The sequence below is a fragment of the Salmo salar genome, chromosome 20 (assembly GCF_965601325.2).
Source record: "Salmo salar chromosome 20, fSalSal1, whole genome shotgun sequence".
Classification (NCBI taxonomy): Eukaryota; Metazoa; Chordata; class Actinopteri; order Salmoniformes; family Salmonidae; genus Salmo; species Salmo salar.
The window spans coordinates 44564531-44583246 of NC_138310.1; the positions used below are offsets into that span (position 1 = coordinate 44564531).

At 42.6% G+C, this 18716-nt stretch overlaps 1 protein-coding gene across 4 annotated transcripts in view; it reads left to right on the forward strand.

Annotated features, from left to right (window-relative positions):
* Positions 1-18716, forward strand: part of LOC106580677 (NADPH--cytochrome P450 reductase) — a 47091-nt gene that overhangs the window by 18179 nt on the left and 10196 nt on the right. For all 4 annotated transcript variants that reach the window (XM_014161992.3, XM_014161993.3, XM_014161991.3 and 1 more), the window contains one exon: positions 7222-7270. In XM_014161992.3, the coding sequence (XP_014017467.3) occupies positions 7222-7270 (49 nt within the window). The remainder of the gene's footprint in view (positions 1-7221; positions 7271-18716) is intronic.

The window sequence follows — 18716 nt, forward strand, 5'->3', positions numbered from 1 at the left end:
CACATTTGCATATCCTATAGAAATGTTGCGCAACATGAGCTCATGGTCTTTCATGAAGTGTTTGATTTGATTTTCGATTACATTTGCATTGATGTCAGAGTGATTACAGGGACAATGGCGTGCTGAGTATCAGGCAGTTAACAAGTTTGATAGGCTACTAATGACCAGCAGCGCCATCGGAGCTTGGAGAAGCCTAATTACCGTGACTAAACGGTCATGTGGAATTTGACTGCCTTCGTGACTCATGACCGCAGGTGTAGCGGTAATACGGTCACCGCAACAGCCCTAGGAGGGTACAGTCATCACCCAGAGACTGGTGTGGGATTATGTCAGTCTGTGGTGGGGTTGTAAAGGTCCCTCTCACCAAGGAGCTGCTGACCTCTGCTGGATCAGCAAGGTCTAAATACAGAGCACACCTGGACCAGGAGAAGAGGAAGAGGTAACGTGCTGTGTAAGGGCAGAAGAGAAAAGCTGCAGAGGACCACATAGATGAGCAGAAGAGGGGGGAAAAAAGAAACTGCCTGAGGTATCTGGCAGCCTGGAGAAGGATGCAGACAAATTTGCAGAGGGAAAATCCAGCACCTTCATGACTCAGCTCAGCACGAAGTCCAGCACCCTCAGGAGGAGATATAAGAAGAAAATATTTGTATTGAAACAAGTCGAGGCGGAGTTGGAGAGTAAGGCCACGGAACTAAGAGAAATGATACATTTGTCACCGGTTCCAAATACAACAGTAGACCTTACAGTGAAATGCTTACTTTACAATCCCTTAACCAACAATGCAGTTTAAAGAAAAATACAAAAAAAATCAAAAAAAGTTACAAATAATTAAAGAGCAGCAGTAAAATAACAATAGCGAGGCTAAATACAGGGGGTACTGGTACAGAGTCAATGCGCGGTGGCACCTGATTGTCGATGTAATTTGAGGTTAATATATACATGTGGGTAGAATTATTAAAGTGACTTATGCATTGATAATAACAGAGTAGCAGCAGCCTAAAGGGGGGGCAATGCAAGAGATCTGGGTAGCCATTTGATTAGCTGTTCAGTAGTCTTATGGCTTGGGGGTAGAAGCTGTTTGGAAGCCTCTTGGACCTAGACTTGGCGCTCCGGTACCGTTTTCCATGTGGTAGCAGAGAGAACAGTCTATGACTAGGGTGGCTGGAGTCTTTGACAATTTTTAGGGCCTTCCTCTGACACCAGCTAGTATAGAGGTCCTGGATGGCAGGAAGCTTGGCCCCGGTGATGTACTGAGCCGTACGCACTGCCCTCTGTAGTGCCTTGCGGTCGGAGGCCGAGCAGTTGCCATACCAAGCAGTGATGCAACCAGTCAGGATGCTCTCGATGGTGCAGGTGTAGAACCTTTTGAGGATGCCAAATCTTTTCAGTCTCCTGAGGGGGAATAGGTTTTGTTGTGCCCTCTTCACGACTGTCTTGGTGTGCTTGGACTATGTTAGTTTGTTGATGTGGACACCAAGGAACTTGAAGCTCTCAACCTGCTCCACTACAGCCCCGTAGATGAGAATGGGTCCACAATCATCTCCTTAGTCTTGATCACATTGAGGGAGAGGTTGTTGTCCTGGCACCACATGGCCAGGTCTCTGACCTCCTCCCTATATTCTCGATCAGGCCTACCACTGTCATCGGCAAACTTAATGAGGGTGTTGGAGTCGTGCCTGGCCATGCAGTCATGAGTGAACAGGGAGTACAGGAGGGGACTGAACACGGGGGCCCGTCGGGTGTGTGCTAAGGATCAGCGTGGCGAATATGTTGTTACCTAACCTTACCACCTGGGGGCGGCCCATCAGGAAGTCCAGGATCCAGTTGCAGAGGGAGGTGTTTAGTGTCAGGGTCCTTAGCTTAGTGATGAGCTTTGAAGGCACTATGGTGTTGAACTCTGAGCTGTAGCCAGTGAATGCCTTCTCACATAGGTGTTCATTTTGTCCTGGTGTGAAAGGGCAGTGTGGAGTACAGTAGAGATTGGATCTGTTGGGGTGGTATGCAAATTGGGTTTCTGGGATAATCGTGTTGAGGTTGAAAATGTCAGTGAAGACACTTGCCAGTTGGTCAGCGCATGCTTGGAGTACACGTCCTGGTAATCTGTCTGGCCCTGCGGCCTTGTGAATGTTGACCTGTTTAAAGGTCTTACATCGGCTGCGGAGAGCGTGATCACACAGTCGTTCGGAACAGCTGCTGCTGTCATGCATGTTTCAGTGTTACATGCCTCGAAGCGAGCATAGAGTAATTTAGCTCATCTGGTAGGCTTGTCACTGGGCAGCTCGCGGCTGTGCTTCCCTTTGTAGTCTGTAATAGTTGGCAAGCCCTGCCTCATCTGACGAGCGTTGGAGCACGATTCGAGAGAGAGCTGAGAGCAAGTTGTTTCTTCCCTTACAGTTGTCCCAGGTCTGGTAGGTAGTGGATTGGCACCAGCAATTGTTTTATTCATTTTTTATATGCAGCTAACATTGCGCTGTTGGTTACAATGTCAACCCTATACATTAAATGTTTCCTTGTTAATGAACACATTTGCACAATGTCCCTAAACTTAAGTAATTGGTGTCCTTCAGTACTTTTTGCAGAGTTTTTTTTGTCGTACAATTGGACTGAAATTGCATTCCAAGTGGCATTAAAAAGTATTTAAAAAGTCTTAGATTTATCTTGCTGAAACCTGCCAGACCCACTAACACGCACCCACATCTACAGCGCCTGCATCACTTTCCGTGACATGGCCTGAAACTACACCATTTTGTTTTTCTCCATAGACCACGCACTTTCAATATTTAAATAATAAATCATTAGAATTTTCCATTGGGTTAGTGATGGCGGATTGATTGATTTTTGTTTTTTCAAGATGAGTGATTAGAAGAGAATCGTCCAACCCATCGGGTATCTCACTACACTCCCATATGCCATGTCTTGAAATATGCAGACAGATGGATTAAAAGTACGTTTACATTGTAATACTTCTGGCAGCCATCTTTCTATTTCCACCCACAATTTCTGGACTTTACACCATTCCCAGAAAGCATTAATTATTGAGTAATTATTAGTTTTACACTTAAGACATGACTCTGCTGTTGTGCTGTAGAATTTGTACATTTTGTCTCTTGTATAATACGTTAGTTTATACTGAATTGAGCATACATTTTCGTTAACTGTAATTCCGTTAGTTATGCTCTTTCCCTCCTTATTTTGCCAACATCAGTTATTTTTAAGTCTTGGTTAAGATTGAGATTTTCCAGTTGGATATGATCTCTGCAAGGTTTTGTATATCTTCCCTCTATGAACAACCTTTTCTCACTCAAATAAAATTCCCTCAAGGTTGCTCTGATATCCAAAAGATTTTAAATTGATGTTGCGTGATAAGTAACTTTTAAGTTGCATGTATTTGAAACTTCAGTCCAACATTACTTTTTAAGTATGTCGTGGAAATAAATGTATTTCCTGTTACCAAGTCATGAATCATTATTTTGTTTCAATATAATTTGATCTCTGAGAAATTCAGCTAATTGATTGCATCCAAATGTTAATTTATAGGATTCAGATAATATTCAATAAATATAGTACCCAACATCTGATTTGGACCAAACTTCTTCCTACCAATGTGTAAGATGGGAGGAGTCCACATTTTGTTGGACAAAAGCCACCCACAGACTGTACCCCCCCACACCCCATGCCAATCCCACCCCAACAACCAGTATAAAGTATAAATTCTCTTTTGGACAATTAGTATGAAGCTGTGGCTTGGAATATTGCTTTTCCATACTATGTAATGTATTCCCTGTGAATCTGGCAAAGTTTTTTTCCCCACAGAGAAATTAGTAGTTGAAGTCGCTTGCATCATTTACCATAAAGTAGTTTACCAGGTTTTGACCACTAGACGCCGCTGTTCCTGCTATACCGCCACACTTATCCATTTTGCTGGTCTCTTATATTTATTATACTAAACAAAAATATAAACGCGACATGTAAACTGCTTGTCCCCATGTTTCATAAGCTGAAATAAATTATCCCAGAAAAAACATATTTCTCAAATGTTGTGCACAAATGTGTTTATCCCTGTTGGTGAGCATTTTATCCTTTGTCAGAATGCCACAGATGTCTCAAGTTTTGAGGGAGCGTACAATTGGCATGCTGACTGCAGGAATGTCCACCAGAGCTGTTGCCAGATCATTTCATGTTAATTTCTCTACAATAAGCCGCCTCCAACATCTTCTTTTTAGAGAATTTGGCAGTACGTCCAACCGGCCTCACAACCGCAGACCATGTGTAACCACGCCAACCAAGAACCTCCACATCCCGCTTCTTCACCTGCGGGATTGTCTGACACCAGCCACCTGGACAGCTGATGAAACTGACTGTAATACAGCCTTTATGTGGGGGAAAAACTAATTCTGATTGGCTGGGCCTGGCTCCCCAATGGGTGAGCTTATGTTTCCAGGCCCACCCATGGCTGCACTCCTGCCTAATGACTTGACCGATTTCCTTATATGAACTGTAACGCAGTAAAATCGCTAGTTGTTGCGTTTATTTTTGGTCAGTATATTTTGAGCCCTCTATGGAAAGATGTGAGACTCACACGTATGATGATGTTTTCCGTTTTGCTCTACGACCCCCACAAGCATCACGGTACTTGTATGAAGTTGGTACAGCCGATCTGCCAACTTCTGTCTAAACCGTTTGGGCTACACACTAATACGACCCCTCTGTGGAAAGGCGCGTCGCTCACTAACATGTCGGTTTGCTCTAGGACGCCCACAAGCCTCACAACACTAGTCTGAAGGTAGCTGGTTAGCAGTAAGAAAAATTATGGAAGTGAATATATGAAGATAGTTCAGTGCCTAAAATAAGGTGTTAAATGCATCAAAACATTATTTTTTTCCCTCTTATCTCTCAGATATAGGACAGGCACTTCAGATCAAACTTAATTTACATTTTTTGGGGGTGGGGTGGCTGTCTTTATCCATTAATGAAGCTGTTGTTCAATGTTTCTATGGACTAAGCAATAAGGCCAAATTCAATGTTTCAAATAATTGTTAAATATTTTTTTATATAACTTAAGTGCCTAAAACTCCAAATCAAATGGCTAAATGAACCTTGCTATGACTGTCTTTAAAACATTTCCTTATGTTGGCTTAGTAGAAACCCCCCCCCCCCCCCTCCCCCCCATCCAGCATTTGTGTCATTGAGTACACCTACAGCACCCGATGTCACAGGAAGGCCAAAAAGATCAAGGACATAAACCACCTGGGCCACGGCCTGTTCACCCCGCTATCGTCCGGAAGGCGAGGTCATTACAGGTGCATCCAAGCTGGGACTGAGAGACTGAAAAACGGCTATCTCAAGGCCGGCCATCAGACTGTTAAATAGCCATCACTAGCCGGCTCCCATCGGTTACGCAACCCTCACCTTAGAGGCTGCTGCCCTATATACATAGACTTGGAATCACTCGTCACTTTAATAATGTTCACATACTGCTTTACTCATCTCATATGTATATACTGTATTCCATTCTACTGTAATTGAGCAACGTCGGAGTGGCATTGACTAAATCTAATATTTATATATTAATTCCATTCTTTTACTTTTAGATTTGTGTCTATTGTTGTGAAATGTTAGATACTACTGCACTGTTGGAGCTAGGAACACCCAGCATTTCGCTACACCCGCAATAACATCTGCTAAGTATGTGTATGTAACCAATAAAATGTTTGATATGGAATGAGTCAAACATTTATTCTACTGTCAAATTTGACTACAAAGTGTAAATAGGATACTTTTGGTCATAAAATCGGTCTCGTCCAAAACTGAGTTTTGTGAGACTTATGGTTGTGACTGCATCACAACAAATGACGGTTGGGTTTGTTTCCATCCTGCCCACATTGGGCAGCACAGAAGTCATCAATTCAGAGTGCTTGTGGTAAATGTGGGTTGACTTTGGATATCCCTATGGGACAATGTTAAAATTACAATGGCTCCAAATTTCAATGACTTTAAAATATCGTAACTAATACAGTAGACATGTATATACAAATATTGAAAGTGTTTAATGACAACTAAATGGTGTGCAACATGAACGTATTGTCTCATTTACATTGTGTAATTGGCGGTTCCTACCTAGCCCCGGCTAGGCTATCCAAAGTTAAACCAATTTTGTCACAGTTGCATACCAGCTGAAGCTTCCCACCTGCGAACACACACACACACACACACGAGACCAACTCAATTCCGTCATGGCATTGCATTGCATTGCATTTCTTAATGAACCAAATCAAAAACAAGGCCAAATCAGGAAGTACAGTCTCCATTTAGACTGTGGCATATGGTACAAAATGTGATAGTCTCACTTTTTTAAATACAGTACCAGTCAAAAGTTTGGACACACCTACTCATTCCAGGGTTTTTCTATATTTTTACTATTTTCTACATTGTAGAATAATAGATGACATAGACTATGAAAAAACACATGGAATCATGTAAACAAAGTGTTAAATCAAAATATATTTGAGATTCTTCAAAGTAGCCACCCTTTGCCTTGATGACAGCTTTGCACACTCTTGGCATTCTCTCAACCAGCTTCATGAGGTAGTCACCTGGAATGCATTTAAATTAACAGGTGTGCCTTGTTTAAAGTTCATTTGTGGACCATCCATATTATGGCAAGAACAGCTGAAATAAGCAAAGAGAAACGACAGTCCATCATTACTTTAAGACATGAAGGTCAGACAATCGGGCCAGTGACATGCGCTACCTCCGGAAGCAGCGGTCGAAGATGTGACAAGTTAACAAGTTTACATTGCAGTAAAAGGTCTAGCCAAGGGTATTTTCTCACTTGCTTGGCAGTCTCTCATAGTGAGAATAGGTTCTTAAACAAGATAGCCTGGCAATCTTTTAGCCAACTCCTCTGTTGTGGTGTTCACTGTCATGCCAAGCAATGTTGGCTGAAACACAAACCGATCTGGCAACCAGGCTATAGGAAAGTGTGAAGGTCCTCCAATGACATGCTTGTAACATTCCTATTAATGTGCATAGTGTGAAACTATTAGTGTGAAAAGTGATCGTCCCTGTACCAGGCATGTGTGCTTTTCTTGTTTGTGAAAAGCATCATTGATTTGCAGTGTTTTATGTCCCAGCATATAGTGGTGAAAGAATGATTTTTCAGTGTATGATTTTCTCAATAGACTTTGAAAGTACATAACATGTGTCTTCTTTTTCTTTCAGAGCACCTTCTACTCGAGAGACTAGTTTTATTGAGAAGATGAAGAAAACAGTTAGTGTTTTTCTATTTTCCGGTATATTGGGGGTGGGAAGGATAATGGTCTAGCTACTAGACTGGCTTTACATAATGGTTCTTAGGTAGAGGACAGCTTGACAGATTGCAGTGGATCCTCCAGACTCCTCAGTCCAGACCTGGGTTCAAATGCTATTTGAAATCATTTGAAATATGTTCTGGACTGGATTGAGCTTTTCTGGTACAATAGAGTCAATAGAATTTTCGAAAAGGTGAAAACCCTGGCCATCTGGCAATCCAGGCAGAAAAGAGCAAATGCTAAATGTATTTGAAAGATTTCAAATTGCATTTGAACCTAGGTCTGCGCAGTAACGTTACTAGCTGATCTTGAGAAATGTATATAGGCTTGAGTAAGCAAGTGAGATTTGGCTGCAAAGTCCCCAGATATCAGAAGATAAAATAATGATGGTATCTTACGCCATCATTTAGTCTTGTCTCTGTTACTCACTGTCTAATGATTTATCAAGGGAACCATGAATGGTGAAATACACTGAGTATACAAAACATAAAGAAGACCTGCTCTTTCCATGACATAGAAAGCTATGATCCCTTATTGATGTCACTTGTTAAATCCACTTCAATCATTGTAGAGGAAGGGGAGGAGACGGGTTAAAGAAGGATTTTTAAGCCTTGAGCCCAACAATGGAGGTGTGAAAGCCATAAAACCAATAGTTTTTCCATAGGGGATTTTAGAAACACTTAAAATGAGGGTTGTGCTTGGTGACGTTTTGATAACCATGTAAATCTCTCTCGGACAAGGTGATTTTTATCAATATATTCGGTTCAATTTACTCTCAGGTTCGAAAATGCTAATTAGCATCAAATTCCTGCACAGGAATGAAATCATCAGCATGTATTCATCACATCTTTACTAATGCTGCAGAAATTAGCTTGAAAGCAGTATCCAGATCCATCGGATATAGTGATCACATTATAGTAGCCATATCTAGGAACACCAAAGTTCCAAAGGCTGGGCCTAATATAGTGTATGAGGTCAAACAATAAGTTTTGTAGCGATTCTTATGTTGTTGATGTAAAGAATGTTTGTTGGTCTGTGGTGTGTAATGAGGCGCAAACAGACACTGCATTTGACACAATTGCTTATTCCAGTTACTAATAAGCATGCACCCATTTAAGAAAATTACTGTAAAAACTGTTAAACCCCTGTGGATTGATGAGGAATTGAAAAATTGTATGGTTGAGAGAGATGAGGCAAAAGGAATGGCAAATGAAGTCTGGCTGCACAACCGATTGGCAAACATATTGCAAATTGAGAAATCATGTCACTAAACTGAATAAAAAGAAGTAACAACTACACTATGAAACTAAGAAATGACATAAAGAATGATACTAAAAAGCTTTGGTGAACCTTACATTACATTTTGGGGGAAAAAGTCAAACTCAGCTCAATCATTCATTGAATCAGATGGATAATTCATCACAAAACCAACTGATAACTACTTTAATTATTTTTTCATTGGCAAGATTAGCAAATTTAGGCATGACATACCCTGAAATCTCCATCGCTAACTGTAACATTTTCCACCAAGATAGAACTGCCAAAGGGGGCGGTGTTGCAATCTACTGCAAAGATAGCCTGCAGAGTTCTGTATTACTATCCAAGTCTGTACCCAAACAATTCGAGCTTCTACTTCTAAAAATTCACCTTTCCAGAACCAAGTCTCTCACTGTTGCCGCTTGCTATAGACCTCCCTCTGCCCCCAGCTGTGCCCTCGATACCATATGTGAATTGATTGCCCCCCATCTATCTTCTGAGCTCATGCTACTAGGTGACCTAAACTGGAACATGCTTAACACCCCGGCCATCCTACAATCTAAGCTTGATGCCCTCAATCTCACACAAATGATCAATGAACCTACCAGGTACAACCCCAAATCTGTAAACACAGGCACCCTCATAGATGTCATCCTAACTAACTTGCCCTCCAAATACACCTCTGCTGTTTCAATCAAGATCTCAGCGATCACTGCCTCATTGCCTGCATCCGTAATGGGTCTGCGACCAAACGACCACCCCTCATCACTGTCAAACGCTCCCTAAAACACTTCTACGAGCAGGCCTTTCTAATCGACCTGGCCGGGGTATCCTGGAATGACATTGACCTCATCCCGTCAGTAGATGATGCCTGGCTATTCTTTAAAAGTGCCTTCCTCACCATCTTAAATAAGCATGCCCCATTCAAAGAATTTAGAACTAGGAATAGATATAGTCCTTGGTTCACTCCAGACCTGTCTGCCCTTGACCAGCACAAAAACATCCTGTGGCGTTCTGCATTAGCATCGAATAGCCCCCGTGATATGCAACTTTTCAAATATACACAGGCAGTTAGGAAAGCTAAGGCTAGCTTTTTCAAGCAGAAATATGCATCCTGTAGTACTAACTCAAAAAAAGTTCTGGGACACTGTAAAGTCCATGGAGAATAAGAGCATCTCCTCCCAGCTGCCCACTGCTCTGAGGCTAGGAAAAACTGTCACCACCGATAAATCTACGATAATCGAGAATTTCAATAAGCATTTCTCTACAGCTGGCCATGCTTTCCACCTGGCTACCCCTACCCCGGTCAACAGCTCTGCACCCCCCACAGCAACTTGCCAATGCCCCCACCATTTCTCCTTCACCCAAATCCAGATAGCTGATGTTCTGAAAGAGCTGCAAAATCTGGACCCCTACAAATCAGCCGGGCTAGACAATCTGGACCCTCTCTTTCTAAAATGATCTGCCGAAATTGTTGCAACCCCTATTACTAGCCTGTTCAACCTTTCTTTCGTATCGTCTGAGATTCCCAAAGATTGGAAAGCTGCCGCGGTCATCCCCTCTTTAAAGGGGGTGACACTCTAGACCCAAACTGCTACAGACCTATATCTATCCTACTCTGTCTTTCTAAGGTCTTTGAAAGCCAAGTTAACAAACAGATTACCGACCATTTCGAATCCCACCGTACCTTCTCCGCTATGCAATCTGGTTTCCGAGCTGGTCGTGGGTGCACCTCAGCCACGCTCAAGGTCCTAAACGACGACATAACCACCATCAATAAGAGACATTACTGTGCAGCCGTATTCATCGACCTGGCCAAGGCTTTCGACTCTGTCAATCACCACATTCTTATTGGCAGACTCGACAGCCTTGGTTTCTCAAATGATTGCCTCGCCTGGTTTACCAACTACTTCTCAGATAGAGTGCAGTGTGTCAAATCGGAGGGCCTGTTGTCCGGACCTCTGGCAGTCTCTATGGGGGTGCCACAGGGTTCAATTCTCGGGCCGACTCTTCTCCGTATACATCAATGATGTTGCTCTTGCTGCTGGTGATTCTCTGATCCACCTCTACGCAGACGACATCATTCTGTATACTTCTGGCCCCTCTTTGGACACTGTGTTAACTAACCTCCAGACGAGCTTCAATGCCATACAACTCTCCTTCCGTGGCCTCCAACTGCTCTTAAACGCAAGTAAAACTAAATGCATTCTATTCAATCGATCACTGCCCGCACCTGCTCGCCCGTCCAGCATCACTACTCTGGACGGCTCTGACTTAGAATACGTGGACAACAACAAATACCCAGGTGTCTGGTTAGACTGTAAACTCTCCTTCCAGACTCACATTAAGCATCTCCAATCCAAAATTAAATCTAGAATCGGCTTCCTATTTCGCAACAAAGCATCCTTCACTCATGCTGCCAAACATACCCTCGTAAAACTGACCATCTTACCGATCCTCGACTTCAGTGATGTCATCTATAAAATAGCCTCAAACACTCTACTCAACAAACTGGATGCAGTCTATCACAGTGCCATCCGTTTTGTCACCAAAGCCCCATATACTACCCACCATTGCGACCTGTATGCTATCGTTGGTTGGCCCTCGCTTCATACTCGTCCACTGATTGGTTGAGAGAAATTGATGATAAAAAGATTGAGGGGGCTGTTTTGTTCGACTTCAGTGTGGTTTTTGAAATTATCAATCATAGTCTGCAGCTGGAAAAATGTAAGTGTTATGACTTTACACCCCCTGCTGTATTATGGATAAAGAGTTACCTGTCTAACTGAACGCAGAGGGTGTTCTTTAATGGAAGCCTATCCAGCCTAATCCAGGTAGAAGCAGGAATTCCCCAAGGCAGCTGTCTAGGCCCATTACTTTTTTCAATCTTTACTAATGACATGTCACTGGCTTTGAGTAAAGTGTGTGTCTATATATACAAAAAACTCAACACTATACGTCAGCTACTACAACGACTGAAATGACTGCAACACTCAACAAAGAGCTGCAGTTAGTTTCAGAGTGGGTGGCAAGGAATAAGTTAGCCTTAAATATTTCTAAAACTAAACGCATTGTATTTGGGACTAATCATTCACTAAACCCTAAACCTCAACTAAATCTTGTAATAAATAATGTGGAAATTGAGCAACTTGAGGTGACTAAACTGCTTGAAGTAACCCTGGATTGTAAACTGTCATGGTCAAAACATATTGATACAACAGTAACTAAGATGGGGAGAAGTAAGTCCATAATAAAGCGCTGCTCTACCTTCTTAACAGCACTATCAACAAGGCAGGTCCTACAGGCCCAAGTTTTGTCGCACCTGGACTACTGTTCCGTCATGTGGTCAGGTGCCACAAAAAGGGACTTAGGAAAATTGCAATTGGCTCAGAACAGGGCAGCACAGCTGGCCCTTGGATTTACACAGAGAGCTAATATTAATAATATGCATGTCAATCTCTCCTGGTTCACAGTGGAGGAGAGATTGACTTCATCACTACATGTATTTATGAGAGGTATTGACATGTTCAATGCACAGAGCTGTCTGTTTGAACTAGGGTTGCAAAGGGTTGGAAACTTTCCTGGAAATTTTCCATGGGATGTTAAGCCCTGGAATTTTGGGAATTTTGCTTAAATTCAACAAAAAAGTTAGCTTATAACAGTGAACCTTTTTTGTGGGATACACACAAGGCAATTCTAGGTCTTGTGGCATATTTTGGTTAAACTATCCCCAATTCAATGGAATTGCAACCCTCGCCATGCACAGTGCATTCTTCCATCACATGTGCAGTGCACTCTTCCATCACATGTACAGCTGATTCTCAAGCTCTTGAGTTTTGATTACAATACTGGGTGGGGTGAATATATTTTATATGACATACATTATTTTTTGTTAACTAGTAAATAGTAGCCTACCTCAAAGTGTGTTTAAATTATGTCTAACTTGTTAACAGTTTCTGCTAGTTAGTTTTTGCTGCCATGCGGGTTTTAGCTTGCTTGAGCCTGCTAACTGAGGAGTGCTAATTCACCTGTTTCCATATATGTTTCATTATAAAACATTTATCTTACAAAGGATTTGTTTAATCTAACTGCTTAACTATTTATCTGTACATGGAATTGTATATATTTATTTTTTTACTCATTATGTTTTAATCTTTACAGGAAAATGCTATGGGCACTATCTGATGTCTGGAGACATTTCACTGCAGCTAATGTAGAAGGAAAAGCTGTGTACATTTGACAATACTGTGCCAAATCATATGTGAAGAATGCAACAAAGATGCAGGATCATCTGGCCAAGTGCATAAAGTTCCCTCAGTGCTCACAACAAGCAACCTCTGACAAGAGTCCCTCTTCTTCTATTCAAGGTGAAAATGATGAATCAGACACCTTATCGATAGCAACAGCTCATGGTCCTACTGGAATCAGAAGTTTTTTTGACTCGATGGAGGAACATAGTCAGAGAGATCTGATGAATGTCTTGCTCGAGCTGTGTGTGCAACTTGTTCACCTCTGATGCTCACAGGCAATGTGTATTGGGAGAGATTTCTGAATGTTCTTCACCCAGCATACACCCCTCCAACCAGACATGCTTTATCTACTCATTCACTGGATGCAGAGTTCAACAGAGTTCAAGTGAAGGTCAAGCAAATCATAGAGAAAACAGACTGTATTGCAATCATCTCTGATGGGTGGTCGAATGTAGGTGGGCAAGGAATAATTAACTACATCATCTCCACCCCTAAGCCAGTATTCTACAAGAGCACAGACACAAGGGACAGCAGACACACTGGTCTCTACATTGCAGATGAGCTGAAGGCAGTCATCAATGACCTTGGACCACAGAAGGTATTTGCACTGGTGACAGACAGTTCTGCGAACATGAAGGCTGCTTGGTCTAAAGTGGAGGAGTCCTCCCCTCACATCACACCCATTGGCAGTGCTGCTCATGCATTGCATCTGCTCCTCAAGGACATCATGGCACTGAAAATAATGGATACACTCTACAAGAGAGCCATGGAAATGGTTAATTATGTGAAGGGTCATCAAGTTATTGCAGCGATCTACCTCACCAAGCAAAGTGAGAAGAATAATAGCACCACATTGAAGCTGCCCAGCAACACCCATTGGCGTGGTGTTGTCATCATGTTTGACAGTCTCCTGGAGGGGAAAGGAGTCTTTCCAAGAAATGGCCATATCACAATCTGCCGATACGTACATCCCCATCAAGAGGATCCTTCTTAATGATGTATTTTGGGAGAGTGGTAAGCGGCCTGAAACTACTGAAACCTATAGCAGTAGCCATTGCTTGGATTGAGGGAGACAATGCCATCCTGTCTGATGTTCAGACTCTGCTTGCAGATGTAAGAGAAGAAATCCGTACTGCCCTGCCCACTGTTGCTCCAAGCAGAGGAAACTGCGGTTCTGAAATGCATCAAAAAGCATGAAGACTTCTGCCTGAAGCCCATACACACCGCAGAGTACATGTTGGACCCCAAGTATGCTTGCAAGAGCATACTTACTGTCTGGTGCAGAGATCAACAGGGCCGATGGTGTCATCACTACCGTGTCTCGCCACCTTGGCCTGGATGAGGGCAAGGTTCTTGGCAGTCTGGCAAAGCATACTTCCAAGCAAGGGCTTTGTGATGGAGATGCAATATGGCAGTCGTGCCAACATATCTCATCAGCCACCTGGTGGAAGGGACTTTGTGGATCTGAGGCTCTTTCCACTGTTGCCTCCATCATCCTCCAAATCCCAACATCATCAGCCGCCGCAGAGCGCAAATGGTCCTTGTTTGGGAACACACATGCCAAAGCACGCAACAGGCTGACCAATACAAGGGTTGAAAAATTGGTGGCCATTCTGGCAAATTTCTTGCTTTTTGAGCCTGACAATGAGCCATCCTCAACAAGGTTGGAAAGTGACAGTGAAGATGAGGCTTCAGAGTTTGATGTTCAAGAGGTGAACATTGAGGAGGTCCAGGGAGAAGACATGAAAGCCTGAGAGGAAGACAACCAAGCTTTAGTTTCTAGACTACTATTTTACAGATGTATGTTGAAAATGTTTTTGGGAGATGCGATGGATCATTGGGGATCATTCAATATTCCCTTTCTTTTGTTGTTCAGTGAAATCATCCCATGTGAAGAGTCAACTCCATTTAATTAAAGTTCAATTCGTAACTAAATAGTTTTTTAAAAATGTATATTGGAAGGATTTAATAATTTGCAATTATGTCTACTTATGATAAGGTAAAAGGTTTATGTTTCTGTCTCCATATGATATGGTAAATATATCCAATGCAAAAACATCTACATTTAAATGGTATTAATAATAATTCCCATATATTCCTGTTAATTCCCATATATTCCTGTTAATTTCCACAGAAAGTTTCCACCTCCTGAATATTTCCCAAAATTTGCAACCCTAGTTTGAACTACTGGCGCACAGCTCAGATACCCATGCATACCCCATAAGACATGCCACAAGAGGTCTCTTCACAGTCCCCAAGTCCAGAACAGACTATGGGAGGTTCACAGTACTACATAGAGCCATGACTACATGGAACTCGATTCCACATCAAGTAACTGACGCAAGCAGTAAAAATTTTTTTTTTAAACCCCGATAAAAATACACCTTATGGAAGAGCGGGGACTGTGAAGCAACACAAACATAGGCACAGACACATGCAAACACACACACACACGATAACATATGCATTATACACACACGTACACATGGGTTTTGTACTGTAGATACAGTCGAAATCAGAAGTTTACATACACCTTAGCCAAATACATTTAAACTCAGTTTTTCACAATTCCTGACATTTAATCCTAATAAAAATCCCTGTCTTGGGTCAGTTAGGATCATTTCTTTATTTTAAGAATGTGAAATGTCAGAATAATAGTAGAGGGAATGATTTATTTCAGCTTTTATTTCTTTCATCACATTCCCAGTGGGTCAGAAGTTTACATACACTCAATTAATATTTGGTAGCATTGCCTTTAAATTGTTTAACTTAAGTTAAACAACTTGGGTAGTCTTCCACAACCTTCCCACAATAAGTTGGGTGAATTTTGGCCCATTCCTCCTGACAGGGCTGGTGTAACTGAGTCAGGTTTGTAGGCCTCCTTGCTCACACACGCCTTTTCAGTTCTGCCCACACATTTTCTATAGGATTGAGGTCAGGGCTTTGTGATGGCCACTCCAACACCTTGACTTTGTTGTCCTTAAGCCATTTTGCCACAACTTTGGAAGTATGCTTGGGGTCATTGTCCATTTGGAAGACCCATTTGCGACCAAGCCGTAACTTCCTGACTGATGTCTTGAGATGTTGCTTCAATATATCCAAATAATTTTCCTGCCTCATGATGCCATCTATTTTGTGACGTGCACCAGTCCCTCTTGCAGCAAAACACCCCCACAACATGATGCTGCCACCCCCGTGCTTCACGGTTGGGATGGTGTTCTTCGGCTTGCAAGCCTCCCCCTTTTTCCTCCAAACATAACGATGGTCATTATGGCCAAAAAGTTATATTTTTGTTTCATCAGACCAGAGGACATTTCTCCAAAAAGTATGATCTTTGTCCCCATGTGCAGTTGCAAACCGTAGTCTGGCTTTTTTTATGGCTGTTTTGGAGCAGTGGCTTCTTCCTTGCTGAACGGCCTTTCAGGTTATGTCAATATAGGACTCGTTTTACTGTGGATATAGATACTTTTGTACCTGTTTCCTCCAGCATCTTCACAGGGTCCTTTTGCTGTTGTTCTTTGATTGATTTGCACTTTTCGCACCAAAGTACGTTCATCTCTAGGAGACAGAACGCGTCTTCTTCCTGAGCGGTATGACGGCTGCGTGGTCCCATGGTGTTTATACTTGCGTACTATTGTTTGTACAGATGAACGTGGTACCTTCAGGCGTTTGGAAATTGCTCCCAAGGATGAACCAGACTTGTGGAGGTCTTGGCTGATTTATTTTGATTTTCCCATGATGTCAATCAAAGAGGCACTGAGTTTGAAGGTAGGCCTTGAAATACATACACAGGTACACCTCCAATTGACTCAAATTATGTCAATTAGCCTATCAGAAGCTTTTAAAGCCAGGACATCATTTTCTGGAATTTTCCAAGCTGTTTAACTGCACAGTCAACTTAGTGTATGTAGACCCACTGGAATTGTGATACAGTGAATTATAAGTGAAATAATCTGTCGGTAAACGATTGTTGGAAAAATTACTTGTGTCATGCACATAGTAGATGTCCTAACCGACTTGCCAAAACAATAGTTTGTTAACAAGACATTTGTGCAGTGGTTGAAAAACAAGTTTTAATGACTCCAACCTAAGTGTATGTAAACTTCTGACTTCAACTGTATGTGGTAGTGGTGGAGTAGGGGCCTGAGGGCACACAGTGTTGTGAAATCTGTGAATGGATTGTAATTTTTTTGAAATTGTATAAACTGCCTTATTTTGCAGCTAATGGGGATCCTTAATAAATACAAACAGTACATTTTAGCTAACCCAGAGATTCTTACCTTTGAATCGATTCGGCAGTCTCGTTCAGATCGTGGCATTTGTAGTTTTTTATGATAGCCACATTAGCAGCTGATTAGCGTTTCATTTTTGGGAGGTGAATATATTGATAAGTCAAATCAAATCAAATTTATTTATATAGCCCTTCGTACATCAGCTGATATCTCAAAGTGCTGTACAGAAACCCAGCCTAAAACCCCAAACAGCAAGCAAAGCATGTGAAAGAAGCACGGTGGCTAGGAAAAACTCCCTAGGAAAAACTCCATAGAAAGGCCAAAAACCTAGGAAGAAACCTAGAGAGGAACCAGGCTATGAGGGGTGGCCAGTCCTCTTCTGGCTGTGCAGGGTGGATATTATACCAAAACATGGTCAAGATGTTAAAATGTTCATAAATGACCAGCATGGTCAAATAATAATAATCATAGTAGTTGTCGAGGGTGCAACAAGCACGTCCGGTGAACAGGTCAGGGTTCCATAGCCGCAGGCAGAACAGTTGAAACTGGAGCAGCAGCACGGCCAGGTGGACTGGGGACAGCAAGGAGTCATCATACCAGGTAGTCCTGAGGCATGGTCCTAGGGCTCAGGTCCTCTTGAGAGAAAGACAGAAAGAGAGAGAGAGAGAATTAGAAAGAGCATATTTAAATTCACACAGGACACCGGATAAGACAAGAGAAATACTCCAGATGTAACAGACTGACCCTAGCCCCCCGACACATAAACTACTGCAGCATAAATACTGGAGGCTGAGACAGGAGGGATCAGAAGACACTGTGGCCCCATCCGATGATACCCCCGGACAGGGCCAAACAGGCAGGATATAACCCCACCCACTTTGCCAAAGCACAGCCCCCACACCACTAGAGGGATGTCTCCAACCACCAACTTACCGTCCTAAGACAAGGCCGAGTATAGCCCACAACGATCTCCGCCAAGGCACAACCCAAGGGGGGGCGCCAACCCAGACAGGAAGACCACGTCAGTGACTCAACCCACTCAAGTGACGCACCCCTCCCATGGACGGCATGGAAGAACACCAGTAAGCCAGTGACTCAGCCCCTGTAAAAGGGTTAGAGGCAGAGAATCCCAGTGGAAAGAGGGGAACCGGCAAGGCAGAGACAGCAAGGGCGGTTCGTTGCTCCAGCCTTTCCGTTCACCTTCACACTCCTGGGCCAGACTATACTTAATCATAGGACCTACTGAAGAGATAAGTCTTCAGTAAAGACTTAAAGGTTGAGACTGAGTCTGCGTCTCTCACATTGGTAGGCAGACCATTCCATAAAAATGGAGCTCTATAGGAGAAAGCCCTACCTCCAGCCGTTTGCTTAGAAATTCTAGGGACAATTAGGAGGCCTGCGTCTTGTGACCGTAGCGTACGTGTAGGTATGTACGGCAGGACCAAATCGGAAAGATAGGTAGGAGCAAGCCCATGTAATGCTTTGTAGGTTAGCAGTAAAACCTTGAAATCAGCCCTTGCCTTAACAGGAAGCCAGTGTAGGGATGCTAGCACTGGAGTAATATGATCAAATTTTTTGGTTCTAGTCAGGATTCTAGCAGCCGTATTTAGCACTAACTGAAGTTTATTTAGTGCTTTATCCGGGTAGCCGGAAAGTAGAGCATTGCA